General features: G+C 43.4%; 1 protein-coding gene across 1 annotated transcript; it reads right to left on the reverse strand.

The window, feature by feature from the left end:
- Nucleotides 1-632: 632 nt before the first annotated feature.
- On the reverse strand, nucleotides 633-14,101 carry mosmoa (modulator of smoothened a). The gene is made up of 3 exons (XM_030344395.1): nucleotides 13,101-14,101; nucleotides 7,209-7,421; nucleotides 633-3,798 (listed from the first exon to the last, which is right to left on the reverse strand). The coding sequence occupies exons 1-3, from the start codon at nucleotides 13,204-13,206 to the stop codon at nucleotides 3,614-3,616; spliced, it is 504 nt and encodes a 167-aa protein (XP_030200255.1). The 5' UTR covers nucleotides 13,207-14,101; the 3' UTR covers nucleotides 633-3,613.
- Nucleotides 14,102-18,074: the final 3,973 nt, after the last annotated feature.

Consider the following 18,074-nt stretch of genomic DNA (forward strand, 5'->3'; position numbering starts at 1 on the left):
GTGTGTGTCTGTGTGTGTATTCCAGCTCCTCAAAGTATATTTCAAGGTATTGTAGTATTATCATTGAAGTTACATGACAGAACAGGTAAACTGTTTTTAAGAGCATGTAATGTGAAATGATTTATATTATTCCAAATGGTTGAATTCATAAATGTGGAGGATACCATATTTTGATAGGCCATAACAACTAACAACCATATTTATTGTTTTGTTTTTAACTGGCCATTTGCTCAATGTATGTATTTATAACACAATTGCCATTTCCATTATGCATTGCATTGAGGCCTCCTTTCAAATACCTTATAGCAAGACTATAAAATGCTTACAATGTATGACGTTTGACATAGCAGATATTATCAAGGGATGTTCTTAAACAATGCATTTGCCAAGATGGCTACTGTGTTGTTGGGGGGTTTCTTTTTCTCCCACCAAGTGTGATTCTGATTAGCCATTAGAAGCAAATTCCAAATCAACCCGGTCGTGAAATCACACGTGGGAGTGTTTTAGCTAATCCCCATCACACCTGATGGTTGAATAGGCGCCCTTTAATAAACATAACGCTCAAATCACCAAGTCAATATTTCTTGTCTCTGAATGAATATGAAGGTAACAAAGGGAAATGGCTCTGTAGCTTTAGTTTTAGTTTTTTAATCTTTAGATGGGTTGGGTCAGAGTCTCACACGGACACGGATGTTGTTTTTTCTCTTTTATTCAGTGATAAATAATCCCCTACGATCATAGGCTTTATGTGTAGACATCCGATCAAGGCAAAAGACAAATTAGGGGGCACTCATCCACCGCCATCTCAAAAGTATATGAGAAACAAATTACAAATAAGAAACAAAACAAAAAAAACAATGAGGTAAGAAGTTATTTTGCTTTTATACAATTGTGGTGCTTCTTTTTGCGATGGTCTATCATGAATGCACAGTGCTTCCAAATACAGAAATCCTGTCTTGTGTTTCTATACATTATTACAAAAGAAAAAAAACTAGAACATCATAAGGTCATGGCATAATACTGACTCAATCCAAGAAAGGGAACTGTGAGCTGCAGTTAGCAGTAAACGTCCACACGCCAAAAGGGAGAAAGGTGAAACAAAACAAAAATCGGTTAGTGACAAGAGCCTCTGCAAAGACTAGACTCCAGAGCCTGTGACCGCCTCCACACTTACAGGAAGATCCCGCTGTGTGCGGGATCTGAAGGTAGGACTGATATGTTTGCATGGGCTTTGTGTGTGTGTGTGTGTTTGTGTTTGTAATAACGATTTTTTTGGACCAAAGAGTAGAGTCAGTTAAGGAACGTGCGTGCGTTTGTGCGCTCATGTGTAGGACAGTGAATCTAAAAGAATAGCCAGATAGATGGGTGTGCATGCATGCGTTTGTGAACAACACTTTGTGGTTTGAAGAGTTTAGGCTAATACAACGTGTACATGCATTAGTCTGTTAGTGCACAATAAAAATCTTGTGGCTCTATAAGTATAGACGGATATAATGTATGTCCATGCATGTGTGCAAGAAATACTTATTGGATCCAAGAAATTGAAAAGAAAGTGTGTGTGTATGTGAGTGTGCACAGGCATCAGGAACAGCATGTCAAGGTCCAGCCCTTTGCATGGAACTGCCCAGCAGTCCCGGCTCTATTATTCTTAAAAAACTAAATACAAACAAAAGAAAAGAAACGCAAAACCGAAATGCTCTTGGTTCACCTATTTCCCGCCCTGCGTGCACAGACTTCTCAGGAGAACACCACTTAATTTGAGAGTACCTATGTTATTCTCATACCCCATCTCTCCCGCTTATTTCACAACTCTACACACTACCTAGGATCCTATGAGTTTGCTGTGTCACTTTTTACCACCGTAGCAGACTTGTATACAGCTGCAGAGAGAAAAAAACATGTCAAAGGTCCCCATGTTTGGACCTTGTTAACTAATGCTACTGCTCTACAACTAATTGGAGTAACATGAGTTTAGTTCACAGTCATCTATGCATTGTTCATCTGCATTTATTGTTGTAGTTTATGTTCACTAACGCATCATTATTGGTTGCTGCCCCATTTTGATACTTAAAATAACATGTGGATTCTTAAATTGAGTGGGATTCAACTTTACGGATCCGGCTCTTAGGAAAGATGTGCTCAAGCCCTTTCTCCTCACCCCCCCCTGCCCAGCCCATGTCTTTGTATCCCACGGATGGACTCCTCTCCCTGGCCAACCATCCTGTGGGTAGTGGATAAAGAGGCAACTCACCACCAGAGGGTGTATGAGCCCCCCAGGGTCTACTTGACGGCACTGCCCCACCTTGTCTTGATTGTGGCTCCCACCTCCCATTCAATGGCTCTCACCTCCAATTCACGTCCTGTATGCATGCTCTCGTGGGATTCGCCAGGGATTATGGGAAGGCTAGATTGCGGGCGTTGGATTGTGGCATGTTGAAGGGGCGGGACGAGATTTGAACTTCAGTTAACTTTATGCAAATGAGTGCGTCTTGCAGCGTTCGGCCATGCGATTGGCCATTCGACATCCAGTGAGTACTGGCGGACCATACGGACTCGTGGGGAATTTCATTTCCTGGTTTAAAGCACTTCCCTCCTCAAAAGTAGTTAGCTCCCACAAGCAGCCACTAGAGAGATCGCGGGGCGTTGCCATGCGTTGTCAAAAAGGTCACGCTTTGGGTGGGGCCCGAGCCATGACACAAAAGGAGCGAGGGGCGGGGGTACACCCTGTGTTAATGCCTTGCTTTTTGTTTCGTCAGAGGCCCCGTCTCACCCGCCCTGACCTCCCACATCCAGCGCTTTCCCTCCCGTTTTGTTTGGGATAGAAAATAACATGGAAAAAATAGCATCTACAGTAAAACTGCTTCAGTGAAAATGCAGGGGAAGTAGGGGGGGGGGGTGAAAGTACCAAAAACAAACACACACAACTGAAAAAAATGCTTTGAGGAACCAGAAATAGCAACGGTGGTAACATCTATGGGGGGGGCACGGTAACCATGACAGCAGCATTAATGCGCATAGCGGCGATCCCACGACCCTCACTCCCCTTCCCCCCCCTTCCCCACCACCACCACCGCTTGTTCTTGCTCCAACTGTTTTCCCCCCCGCCTCCACCCCGTCTCCCAGGAATGCCAGCTGTCTCCGAGATCACGCTCCAAAAAAAGTGCACCGAAAGAGAACAACCCAAAAAATACAAACATAGACCGAGATAAGGAGAGGACCAAAGTATGTTTTAAATAAACCTGGGCAGGGAAGGCCTAGGCTGTCCCCGCAGCCCTCCAGCGTTCTGAGTCCGGAGATCGCCTTCTCTCCCCCTCTCTCTCTCTCTCTCTCTGCTCCCTCGGTTCGTTTATTCCTTTTTCACGTCCGATGACGGCGAGCCAGCCTTCGGGAGATGTGGCCGACGTCCCTCTGCGCTTAAGACGTTTCCCTCCCCCCCCCTCCCCCGCGGAGCCGGCCACAAAACGGGGACGGGCTCGACTCGTTTGTTCTCCTCGTTTGTTTGTTGATATTCTTCTTTTTCGTCTGTTCTGTAAAAATTAACGGACAAAAAACCAACGCTCCTCCAAACGCCCCCCCTTCGGTAGCTCCAGGACGGCGGGCGCTGGCACGGCCGTCAGCCCGGGAGGCAGACCTTCCCAGCAAACAGTAGTCCCACGATGGTGAAGAAGATGGAGAGCACAAACAGCACGTAGGAGGAGCCCACCACCGTGTTGTTGGGCAGCTTGTACGGCTGGCCCCCCACCTCGTTGATGTAGAAGCCTATGGGGAAGATGAGCGCCGCCATGCAGAACAGGATCACTGTTTGGGGGTGGGGTGGGGGTAAGGAGGGAGAGGGGCGGGGGGAGAGAGATGAAATCAAAACAGTTTGGTTATTGTCTGATTGCGGTGTGTGTCACATACTGGTTAACCCATAACCTAACAAACCCATGCTGGTCATGTCATTTATAGTTGTTTTTAGAAGCATGACTCTGACACTGAGCCACTCGACCTCTGCCATTCCCTTTAGCATTAACGTCTCGTCGTGAGCAGAGAGATGAGAGAACGAGGCGAGGCTGCGTCTGTAATTCATCTTCACGGTGCAGGACGGGTGGAGGAGGAGTGGTACAGGACACTGGAGGTACTGGTAGAGAACAGAGGTAAACTTGTTTCTGCTTACAACCAGATCACCTGGTCATCCAACAACAAGCCCTAAATGAACTATCCCTTCCTGACTGGCCCAGGTAGGCTGAATCCCTACCAAATCCATCCTGGCACCCATGGAACGCTGTCAGCGAGCTGACAGCGTTCATTAATCATAAGCATTCAGAGAGGGAGTGTGTGTAGCAGGTAAGAACGACTGGTCGGTTTCCCCACAGCCGTTTCCTCTTTCAGTCCATTGCTTTGGCCATCCCGTTTTCTCCTCACTTTATTCTTTTGATCATTTTTCCACTGAAACAACTATTCACTGTTGTGGTATTCGTATGTAAGCTGGGCTTGGAGTGCTACTTATGTAAAATACACACACTCACAGTCTGACCCTTGGTGGCATTGTCCCATTGTAATCAATCGAATACCGAAACACATATCGGACACAAGTAACTTTTCTTCAACTGCTCTCGTATCAAAAGCTAACCTTTAAATGTCGCCATGTGCCTGGAAAACCTCCATCATGTTGTCGGCTGCCGTCGAAATGAAACAGACTCCTCAGACAATGGGGATGAAAAACAACCCAGTAGCTACGGCAACCATTCTTTCCGTTGTAATTCAGCCCCTGGCATCGCTTGTGATACCAATTTGTACATATATTTTCGTCACAGTGTATTCAATGGTTGCTCTAGAGTTTAAAGCGACGTTTAGGGTCTTGCATTCACAACTCCAGATTTGAAGCTCCATCAAGAAATTGGGCCCCTTGAGAAAATAAACTAGAGGCTATTCCACTAGGCATTTACTGTATGTGGGGACTTCACAGGCTTTGGAAAATAATTGCGTTCTCTAGTATTTAGCCGGTTCATTGCTTGGTGCTAAAGGCCTCAAGCATAATGTATCTTGACAAGCCAACCAAGTTAACCTAGCATACCTAACCTAACCACACACTACCACCACATGTATTAAGACAGCACATGTTTACCACCCGAAGTTCGCAACATGGCTATCAAAAGAGGAAGACACGACAGGCCGGGTGCAGGATCTTGAATGGGAAATCATTTAGTAGACACCTTTATCCAAAGCGATATAATAGTGATTTCAAATACATCGTCAATGTCATTAATTAATGAGCAGGTACTGGTAACGAGATCTTGACTACAGATAGGTTGCAGACATCGGGGGTTGGAGCAGGTGCCTTCCGGCTTGGTGTCAGTACCCTTTCAACCCGGTATTCCGCGATTTCGTGCTCATGCGCACAAACGTTAATCTGGGCGCATCGTGTCCCAGATCACGATAGTCCGACTTTTTTAGTGCTGCACAGAACGAAATGTAAACCAAGGCATTCTGAATGGGAGCGTTCTCCGACAATTAACGTCGTTTTTGAGGAGGTCTGCTTACAAATCCGAAATGTTGACATAACTAGATAATAATATATACAGATATATAACTAGAGGGTGCACTGTACTATCTGCGCTCACCCCTTCTGAAGTTTCTCTCTCTCTCGGTCTCTCTCTCTGACCCTCCCTTTCTCTCTTTCTCTCTCTCGTTTCATTTTGTGCAGCACGTCAATTGTCGGAGAACGCTCCCATTCAGAATGCATTGGTTTACATTTCGTTCTGTGTAGCACTAAAAAAGTCGGACAATCGTAATCCGGGACACGATTCAATAGATTAATAACGTTTGTGCGCATGAACACGAAATCGCGTGATACCGGGTTGACCCTTTGCCCCTGCGCGGACCTTCCCTACAGACCCACACCGGTTCATCGATTAGCCTAGCCCAGCTAAATCCCCACATCGTTCATAACCCTCTAGATCTCACAAGAATCAGGATTTTATGTAACTGAATTTCACACAAGCACATTGCTTGCTCCTTAAACAATGTGAGTAGTTGTTAGTTTAGGGCTGTTCCATCAAGACGAACCTCCATTACAACCACCATCAAAAAATAGAAAAAAAATTGATATATCCTGAATCTCGCAAACCATGTCTTCATGTTAAAAATAGAATGCGCCACACTTCTATTGCTTTCAGTCATACAAGGTTACTAGAAAAACACAATAAGATAACATTAAGAAAACCTCATCGGCTCATCCTTAGGAAGACACATTATGAGCCCTGAGATTGAATAAAAAACCCTCCAGAAATAAAGAATAATACACAGTCATTTCCATATGGCTATTCCATGAAACTGAAGTCTCGAGACTGCAGGAAACAACATCAAAGGTGTTTATTGGAAAATGCTCCAACTCCATCAGCGAGCCGATTGTATAAAAAAAGCCAATATGGAAGCCACTTCAAAATAACTGCCATTGTGTAATTGTTAGTTTTGGTTCCAAACCAAGCCTGTGTACAAAGGGGTACCATCATTCAACTGAGTAACTCCTTAGCTCCACCACAGCCGTCAGCATTGTGTGAGGGCTCCGTCAACTTTTACTTTCATCCTGGGAAACACTGCCGTGATAGTAAACGGAAGGTGCTCCCATTGGTCCGAACAAAAGGTCGCCCCGGCTTCAATTCCCCCGGCGAATGCTAGCGGCCACTCACCGCCTTCACTCATAAATGACGACTGCATAACACTGAAAAGCATCAAAGTACAAAGAAATGGCTGCTTCCAATCCCTGTGGAGCACATATGTAGCAGCATGTATAGTGGAGTCCAGGGGATAAGAAAGACTAAGTAAAGGAGTGATGTCAATTAATTTCATCCATTACCTCATTAGACCACAAAGCTAACATTAAGACTTCATTGGACCCGACACAGTAGAATAGCAAACACCTGTTCTGACCAGCTCCTTCCTGCTATCACAGAGATTGGTCAAAACAACACTAGGACCAATAAACTGTGTGAGATAAAACAGACCCTCTAGGTGGGACTTCTTCACACGCCATCCCTGCCAATATTTACACTAGAATGTCCTTTGTCCCAACAGAGGCTTAATGAACCACCTCCAGAGTGTGTGTCCGTTCCCCTCGTATCGCTGAGCAAACCGCACGCGGAACCATTACCGCTCTTCAGAGTCATCCCCAGCCCTGATATCACAACACCAAGGGCCGACACCGCGTTTCGTCACGTGCCACTTACTGCCGGTGAAGGCGATCCAGCGGGCGTACTTGGTGGCTTCGCGGCGCCAGTGTGACGCCACCAGGAGGCCACAGGTGACGGTGAGCGAGATGATGCCCATGATGATGAAGAACAGTGTGGTGACCCATTCGGGCGGGAGCCGCGGCGGGATGCAGGTCCGGTCCCGCCCGTGGATGGTCTGGCACTGCCGCACCAGACCCACCGTCAGCGCACCTGTGGACACAACAAGCAAGCCGTGAGATGGAACAGCTGTGTGGAGTGTTTGGAGTAGTGGCTGAAAGGTTCTGGGAGAGCCCCAACCCCAAAACCTGCCGATTAGAAAAAAATTATCGAAAAGAATATTGCTCCAAGTTTCTTTGGATCCAAGTATCTTTCTAAATGACTCCTTAAAATGCCCAAAACAAACACGGATGACTAGGAGCGGAAAGTGTATTTGCGAGTGCATTATATGTTGATGGTGTGATCTTCACAGCAAGTAACAGGTTATAATAGTGATTAATGTGAATGGGATGGCCGGTGTACTTTATGGTTTCAAATATCATAATAGGATACTTGTCCCATACATACTTGGTGCATTAATGGATGTATACTAATGACTGCACATGGTGTCTATGAAAACCCAACAGCGTAGTCAGGACAGAGGTGGTAGGACAACATTCCCCCACAGTTTGTGAAAACAATGACTGTCCTGTTTTTTTAAATAGACATTGAAAACCCACAAATAGCACCCGAGGTGGTCAGAGACCGTACAAAATGTATTTCACGTCAACACAAGCACAGCTGCTAAGTGCCCCCTTTACAACACCAGAACTCTTGTTAGTTGGAGTAAAATTATGGATTTGAATAAAGGATGGGATTTCCATGAATTAACCAAAGAGAAATGTGTGCATATTTCAGATATATAACTGAATAAAATCAAAACATAATTGTCAGCTGGGTTTTCAAATGTTTGTGACCCTTGTTGGGTCCAAATGTGATAAAAGCAATAGTGGGTGTGAGCGTTTTCACATTTTTGTTAATATATACAGCATGTTTTCTCTCATGGACGCAATGTTCTGACTGCTGTCCAGAATCAGCCTAGATTGACGCATTCCCATTACAAGGTCGACTGTAGGTCAGGGCCTTAGGAAATAATATTTTTACCGTAGCAGATTATTAGTAGAGTAGAAATAAGGTGTTATTAAATAAAGAGGACTAATAATTTTGAATGAATAAATAAATGTGTTCTGGCATATACGCTTACGAAGCAATGATACCACTATTAACCTTGAAGAGGTCTCATGTCAACCATTTACTTTTGCAATAACTAATTTATTATATTTTGTCCAAAACAACCCTCTAGCAATGTGCATTGCTAGAGGGTATGTGGCCTCAGATTCAGCTGACACCAGAGTGAGTGAGTAGCCAGTCTGAAGGAGAACAAGGAGGTAAAGCAGGATGGATGGTAGATTGCTTCATAATCCGTTCAATGGTGGTGATGGATGCTCAGCTTTTCCATCACACACACACACACACACACACACACACGGTTTTAAATCAACTGAATGGCCACAATCCAAGATTAGGTTGATTCTCAAATACAATATCAATGTGTATAGATATACCTCCGGATATAGACACTTCCTTATCTATAGATGACATTACCTATGCATATATTATCTACTTACATTACCGATAAGCAAAGCAAAGTGTATTCTGGAGTCAGTGTATGGGGAAAGCCAGTCAATTAGTGTGCATCTTCTCTAAAGGAATTACTAGCAGAGTAAGCAAAACAATAAGCCATGATTCAGTTCCCTGCAGTCCTCGATCAATAGCAACCAAGTGGATGAGAATGAAGAAGCTCTTGGCAACCTGAGAGGTCTGAATTTCAGAAAGATTGCATCCTGCTTCAAAGTGAAGTGTTTCCATTGGATTGTCGTTCCTAATAGCTAAATTATTAATGTACTATGAAGACCAGAAAAGTTAACTTAATAAAAATGTCTGACAGTCACCAACATGGCTATGGAAGATGTGCATTAGCAACAGCAACTCATTCTAGGTTTGTATATTGAATGTTGAGCACTAAACCGTTTAGTTGAATTCTGTTTAACCCATCTTAATCACAAAAACTGTTTTGTAAGACGTTTTGCCAATGCCATGAGTGTTACCATCCAGACTTTGATCAGTGTTTCCCATCGTGCATTATTTAGTCTGTGAAAGTTGTGTAACACTATTTATAAGAAATAAGCAGCAAGAGATGTCCGCTATTGACATTATACCACTTCCTAACTCTTACTTCCCCTTTAAATTATTATTCTTTTTTTTTTTATTGTAGTCATGGTCACCATGTTAATGATAGCTAAAGTGGTGAAATAAAGTATAAAGCCAAATGTACCAGCATCAAAAGCATTCAATAACCCATCAAGGCAGACTTCAGCCCTTGGCAGGGCACACGTATATTCAAACAGACAATGGCACTCTTGCTCCTGAATTTTATAAAGTATATTTTTCACATAGCCTACATGGAACACAGAATTCAACAGAAAGACAAGCTCTACCAACACTGTTTCAAATGTGAAGATATGAACTACAGCAACATCAGATCAAAATACTAATTTGTTTTATATAACTCAGATAATGGCCATTGATAAGTATTATAAAAGTAGATTTCTGTCAAATGTGTCACTTTTTGCTATCTTGGAAGGTATCTGACTTTAGGAATATTAATAATTATACAAAAATAAATAGATTGACAGATGTTGCAAGCACCCTAGAAGGGGAGAATGCCGATATGCTGTAACTGAACTGTACGTGTGATCTGACATTGGAAACAAACTCATCAATGACAATATGCACAAGATTTTGGTAGGAATCTCCCAACAGAATACATTTGAACTCTGAAGACATAACCCCAGTTACAGAACGTGCTTGGTTTTTTTGTAACCAAGACTTATATTCCTCTTAAATGGAAATTGGCCGATGAGGTTTCAGGAGGTAGAGTAAGAATGGTCCACTTTTAGACTCACAAACTGCTTGAGCAAACATTCTCTCTAGGGTTGAAACGGACCAGAGCACTTCCTGAAGCTTCAAGGACATTTACCACGAGAAGAATACGCGTGGGAATTTTTTAGACCAATCTATCTGGGATAATCACCACTTTAAAACCCAAGAAATTGAGCCAACACAGACCATCGCTCACCACCTATTTCAAACAAGAATAATTTAAACAAAAGAGCAAACAAATCAACACATAATATGGCAATAGTCCAAGGCCTATGTTCTTCTGGGGTACAGATACATTATCACAGACAGCCTCCACTGTCCTTGCCCTGGTCACTGCTATGAAGTGCGTCACAGGGGAATCAGTGGGGTCCAATTGTACTGCCGTTCCCCCTATGCTGCATACTGTGCATTGAAGAGCCATATGGTATGTTTAATTAATACACCAATGTCATGTCGGCACTACAATGATCTGGTTAGCAAAATTAAACAAACACATTTTGCACAAACCTTACAAATGTAACATTTTCGGCCTGGCGTACACAATGTAAATCCTGTAGTGTTGGTTTAACTGAAAAGCAAGCAGCCAGAATAGGGACACATTTTTCTTTCTTAACCGGCCTATCTTTTATAACACACCATCTGTTCGTGTGGAGATGGCTTCGCTCAACGTGTCATTTCCTTCTTACTTCTCCAAATTGGCAATTGTGTATACTATAGCATGTGTTACTTACCAATGCATCACATCACAAGCTAAAAGGCAATCCCAATTATGACAGAAGCGTAAGTAGTTGGCAAAGAAGGCAGATATTTACATTTACATTTTTGTTCTTGAGTCAGAAAGCATTTTGTGATATGGTTGAGCTTGAATTTTAAAGATGAATAAATCAGCAATAGTGGTGTCCGATTATATTATTTTGTATTTTTAGGTTGATGCAAAATGTTCTTGATTAATATTACAAAATTAGGAGATAAGTCACAACAAAATCAATCTAATCTAACACAAAAGGCCATGCTTTCTCTGACTTTTGAAAATTGTAACTGGTTTCCGACACCCATATAAATCCTTGTTGTCGTTTGTTTATTTTCTATTCTCAATAAAAGGGGTCAGTAAATTTATACTAGGAGCATTCATGGTTTTCATTTTGTATAATCGACAACTACCTACTACATAGCTAAATAGAAAATATATAATGTTGTAAAATAATCGTAAACAGTGATCTCAGTCGCCTTTTAACTTATTCATTATTTGATGCCTCAAGACCACTTTTTAACAATTGAGCAGCCGTCGGCAAGCGCTCAAGAATAAGACCCCAAGTGAGTCCCTCTGCCAGTGTCATATCCAACACACCTAGCCGTTAAGAGAGGGGATCTTTTAACCTGAAGTCTATTGATGTGCATGAACCAACAAAGCTCACATCACTGTTGTCCCAAAAGGACATTAATAGCCAAAGAACAATAATCAGTCAGGGGAATACATCAAATTTGTGTTGCTCCGTAAATGAATAAACGACCGCAATAGTTTCTGCTTACAAAAGCAAAACAGGGCTGCGGTGTGACATGTTAAAAAAGTATTGAGGGGATAATGAAACTCTACCCCTCAGAATGCAAACGCAAAAAAAAAAAAGACAACACAACACAAAGAACTGTCAAAACAAACTAGGGCCCAGTGTAATTCACAAACTAAAGACTTGTTAAACATTAACGGTATAGCACTGTGGAAACTAAGGCACAGCATACTTGCCAATGTTGGCAATGCCAAGGGGAGACCATGGGACTAGGAGTGTGAAGCAGAATTTAAACAACGATCAGTAAGGGCAATGGCATTATGCCTGATGTTCAACTTATTAGCAGCACAGATAACTCGCCAAAGACACCTCCTTGATGTCACATTTTGAGCAAAACAGTGGCATTTTTATGGATTTAAACTTAGGTTTCACCCAGGAAAAAACAGAGTAACCCTACCTAACTGTTTTCAATAGGTTTGGTACATAATGTATTGTGAAGTGTATGGGGGGGGGATCACATTGCATAGCATGCGGTTTAATGAAGTGGAAGAGCGCCATCATATGTTAACAGTCACTGTACCAATCTTGCCTTCAATTATGTGGTGTTGAAATCGATTGATGCTACCATATATTTAAACAGCCATATAGGACAAAACAAAACTAGTGGTTTGTCATTGCAATATGCATAATGTTACGATTGTTTATGTAGGCTATATATACGGAAGAGAATTTTCGCCAACAAAAGATGACTTAGATTCAGCAGGCCCGGGACTAAACACAACCAGCACTTGTGTAACTAGTAGTTGTCCTTGTAGTTGGATCTAGTGACTATGGCATAACGATTAACCGGGTAAACCTACAAAAGGAACCCTGTCTTATCAAAGTGTTATCCTGCAGATGACTCAAAAGAGAGCCAAGGCTATCAAACAGACTGGATGCTTTGCGGATCGACACAAAAATAGCCGATCACCAATTACCGTTGGGCTTGTGCCAACCGGAACATGAACCGACGACAACAATCTCTACTGGCGAATACCGTCTCATGTTTTGACCTTAAATTGACACACAATCACAAGGTCAGCCCTAGATTACAATACATATTGGTTTTCATTTAAAAGTCAACTACTTAAGTAGTGACTGTGCATTCAAAGAACAGTAAAACATGTTACACTTCTGACTGATCACGAGTAACGGTTCCTGGTACACAACATGAGTCCTACTGTATCATTATGCAGGCAAAACAGTAGATGCTGCCGCAGACGAAACCTTATGGATGTGGATTTGTTCTTTAGATGACCCCGCACAAAGCTTCGGAAAAAGACAGTTGTTGAAACAGCGGCAAGTAATGTTACACATTATACAAATGCAATACAAAGTGAGAAAGAGCAGTTAGCCGAATAGTTACCTGCCGATTCGCCAGTGTTGATCCAATCTGGATTTGCAATACTGGCTATTGCAAAGATATCTGCAGCCAAAAAGAGGCACCCTGATATTATAGTCAGTTTATCCATATTTCCCCTTCAATTCTTGGTTCTACGTTATGTATATTATGAGGGGGGAAACGCGTGGCGCGATCAGTGTATCATAGACGTAGAAAGGTTGAACGAGCGACTTTTAGATACCAGCTGATTGTTCTCATTTAACTCGCCCATTCTGACTGCTGTTGTTGGTGTTCTCCCTTGCACTATTTTGTCCACACATTGCAGCAAAACCCATTTTCCCACTGTATAGCAACGTTTGATCTGGCTAAAAGAGTCTGAAAGACAACATGCAAAGCATCACATAACAAATAATTTCTCTGGGGATCTTCCTCCGATAAAGCAATAGCTCTCGCAACGCCAGGGCCCAAGACTCCAGCCGCTTGTGTTCCCGTGTGGATCCGCGCGATAGCAGCAGCATCGGGTAACTGCGGCTAGCACGGCTAGCTATCTAGTCCCCGAATTCGGACTCCGTACGCCAAACTGCGGCCCAGAGGCACTTTGACGCCCAAAAATCCATTCGGCAAAGCAATATGCGCACACTGTCCCATAGCGAAACGGGGGAGGAAAAGTAACGGGTTCGCCTCACGATATCCACGTTTTTCCCGCAAGACAAACGTTATCCGTATGGAAAACGAGAACACATCCTCCCCTCCTTCTTATTCATGCCACCTTCTCCGCTGGGGCAGCATCTGTACAAGGTCCGCCAGTCCAGTCCAGCTATACGGGCAAACAGTAGGAACAGTGTTCGCAAAGCGTTTCCCTCAATGTCCGTTGTACGTCAAACCGTTGGTAATTAAAAATCAAACATGATCGGAACGACTCCCCCTCAAGACCACCAGTAGCATCAAGCGTTCACCCCCACGCAGAGTGCCTTCCACAGACACAACAGTGCTTGTGTTTTCACGTTCGGGTGGATTTCGGTCTCGTATCGCGATACTAAACGCTCACGAGCTGCGTGGGTCGCTCGGACATTTAATGCATGCATGACTATGCACTAAAAAAAAGGAAAAAAAAATTTGATTACCCACTTCTTTGGGGCGAATAAACAAGTCAAATGCATTGCACATTTAGGATGTATACATTTAAATCACACATGATAAAAAAAAATATATATTGTGTGTGTGTGTGTGTGTGTGTGTGTGTGTGTGTGTGTGTGTGTGTGTGTGTGTGTGTGTGTGTGTGTGTGTGTGTGTGTGTGTGGGGGGGGGGGTTAGCGTTTCTGATCATCTTAGCCTACCTGCCATTTCAAAATCACAGACATTCTTTGATCCTATCAAATACATGTATTTGATAGGATCTAAGAATAATTGGTAGGCTATATGGCAGCAAAGGAATCTTATTAACCCGTCTTCATGGATGAAGAATGAAAACCAAGGAAGAATAGTTGTTGAAAAGTATACTGTGTCTGGTTTCCAACTGTATCTCAAGGCCAGCTCAAATAGGTGACATGGTCTCCCTTTTGTAAGTCTTACATATATATTTCCAATACAATCAGGGGATAATGTTCTGTGCAATAAACAAGTCTGGAATTCAACTTCCACTTGCAATTTGAAGTTGTATATAATAGGAAACATAGTATATGTAATATGTATAATATATGTAAGACTTACAAAAGGGGAGACCATGTAACCTATTTGAGCTGGCCTTGAGATACAGTTGGAAACCAGACACAGTATTATTTTCAACAACTATTCTTCCTTGGTTTTCATTCTTCATCCATGAAGACGGGTTAATAAGATTCCCATTTGCTGCCATATAGCCTACCTATTTCTCACAGCCTGAGGTCACTATGGAGAAGGAAAGTTACAGTTTATGTCATAAATGTTGGTAATGTCTAGCCAACAATTTCATCGCAATGATGGATGAATGCTTTTGTCCTGCTTGTCGTCTAGTGATCTATGAAACCTTTAGTGAGATTTCCCTTTTCATCCAAAAACACATTAACCTGAGTGACAAACCCCTCTGTTACCTTGGAGCTCTGAAGAAATCCTTGTCACGATTTACCGGCCAATCAAACTTTTCCCTTCTACCCAGTTTGTTAAGGCAGGGCAACTATGCTGCCAAAAAGACGACAATCAGTTTGTACAATAAAATCAATCTTTAAGGACACATGTTTCACTAAAGTGTGATTTCCTGATTATTTCTGAGAATAAATTCTGCTGACTAAACCAAATTTTATGCAATCTGTGCCATTTTTTATTTTGTTTTAATGCATAGAACATTGTCATTTAACCTGCTATGTCAAGCCTTTATTTGTCCATCTCAATACTACCATGATAATATGGAGCAGGAGAAAATAAAATTTCACTGGTGAAAATTTGAAATTAATACCGTAAGCCAGGTGGGAGGATATGAAGGACACAGACCTAGACTAGGTCAATAAGAGCATTATATCGGACCTGGTAGGCTTTCTGGGGAAAGGGAGACACACACACACGCACACACACACACGCACACACACATTTTACGTAAAGGCTTATAAGAACGAAATAAATAGTAAAGTCACTCTAGCCAATTGATTAACAATTTATTTAGTCTTTCATAGCTTTAAGCTTTTAGCTTTCAGCAAATACCAACAATGAACAGAATAGAGTGCAGCTATGCCAACAACAGAGAAAACAACGAGAGCCTGTTATGGAGTATTAAAATCAAAAACTCAACTTATCCTAACAGGCTAAACAAGTTTGTTTGGAGCGATTAAGATCAGGCCGATTATAAAGTAATTTGTCCTCTGCATCCAAAACAGAATCACCACACTCCTATCTTATTTTTCTTGCACAGCCAGGCATTTATTATTACATGTTGAAACCTACATGATGACACCTATAAGACACCTATATGACACCATGATGACTCTACAATAAGACTCAACTCACTTTACACCGCCAAATGTATTCGGACCACCTCCATCACTACAAGAATGCCCTCACCACTGCCAAAACCTCATACTACTCCAACCTCATCAACACTGGTACAGGCAACAGCAGAGTCCTCTTCTCAACAGTCAGCCACTTACTTCAGCCTCCTAAATCCCTCCCTCCAGACATTTCCACCAGCCAATGCACTGCGTTCCTGGACTTCTTCAGCTCTAAAATCAACACCATTCACCAACAACTGGACTCATCTCGCACCCCCTCTGATGACCCACCCTGGATGATCACTTCTGGCCAACCTCTCATCAGCTCCCTCTCTGACTTCACCCCAGTAACAGAACAGACCGTTTCAGAACTCATCCGCAAAGCCAAAACCACCACCTGTCAGCTCGATCCTCTTCCCACCTCCCTTGTCAAAGCATGTCTTCCGTCCATCTCCCCCATGATCACCAACATAATTAACTCCTCCTTCACTACTGGTACTGTACCCCCCACTCTCAAGCTGGCTGCCATCACTCCCATCCTGAAAAAACCTGGTGCTGACCCAACTGACCTTAACCATTACCGGCCCATCTCCAATCTCCCTGTCATCTCCAAAACACTTGAAAGGGTGGTTGCCGCACAACTACAGTCCCACCTCGACACAAACAATCTCCACAAACCGTTCCAATCTGGCTTCCGTCCAAAACACAGCACTGAAACAGCCCTAGTCAAAATCACCAATGACCTCCTCCTTGCAGCCGACTCTGGATTACTCACCATTCTCATCCTCCTCGATCTCAGCGCAGCATTCGACACCATCTCCCACCCTCTGCTCCTGGACCGCCTGGCTGGCATTGGGATCGCTGGTGCTGCACTCTCCTGGTTTACATCCTACCTCACCGGCCGTCAACAATTTGTTCAACTAAGCAACCACAAGTCTGGGTGTTCAGGTGTCTCACTGGGTGTCCCCCAGGGGTCAGTCTTGGGTCCACTCCTGTTCACCACTTACCTCCTCCCGCTGGGCACACTCCTCCGTCACCATGGGGTCCATTTTCACTGCTACTCTGACGACACACAGGTCTACATCTCCACCAAACCCACCGCTGCCATCCCCCCCACCTCCCTCATCACGTGCCTGGAAGAGATCCGGAGCTGGTTGAGCAGGAACTTCCTGAAACTCAATAGAAACAAGCCCGAGGCCCTGCTCGTCGGATCCAAATCCACCCTCACTAAATCACAACACACCCCAGCTCCACTCATAATCATCGATGGATTCCCAGTACCCTTCTCCTCCAAAGTCAAGAGCCTCGGCGTCATCCTGGACAACACCCTCTCATTCGCACCCCATATTCACAACATCACCCGGACTGCATTCTTCCACCTCCGCAACATCGCCAGACTCCGCCCATCACTGACCCAATCCAGCACTGAAATCCTAGTTCACTCATTTGTCACATCACGCATAGACTACTGCAACGCCCTCCTCACCGGACTCCCCACCAAACTCATCAACAGACTGCAGATCATTCAGAACTCAGCCGCCCGGATCATCACCCGCTCCAAATCATCTGACCACATCACCCCTGTCCTCATCCAACTTCACTGGCTCCCAGTACACTACCGCATCCAATACAAAACCCTACTCCTCACCTACAAAGCTCTCCACAACCTAGCCCCCAGTTACCTCTGCGACCTCCTCCAAGAATACACTCCCTCCCGCTCCCTCCGCTCAACCTCTGCTGGACTACTATGTATCCCCACATCACGACTCACTACAATGGTTTTGTTTCGTCTTGTTGTTTTTTTTAAACGATTTATGATGACTATATGCTCTGTAAGGTGACCTTGGGTGTCTTGAAAGGTGCCTCTAAATTAAATGTATTATTATTATTATAAAACAACTGCATATCAACAAATCGTTCCTCACTTGGCAAAATAAAAATTGTTTGGGGGTTGGCTTGCTTTCCATGCTGTCTGAGAACCATCATCGTCTCCAAACGGTACTCAAGACTAATATGACAATCATTCTAAGTTTGTTTCTAC

The sequence above is a fragment of the Gadus morhua genome, chromosome 2 (assembly GCF_902167405.1).
Source record: "Gadus morhua chromosome 2, gadMor3.0, whole genome shotgun sequence".
NCBI lineage: Eukaryota > Metazoa > Chordata > Actinopteri > Gadiformes > Gadidae > Gadus > Gadus morhua.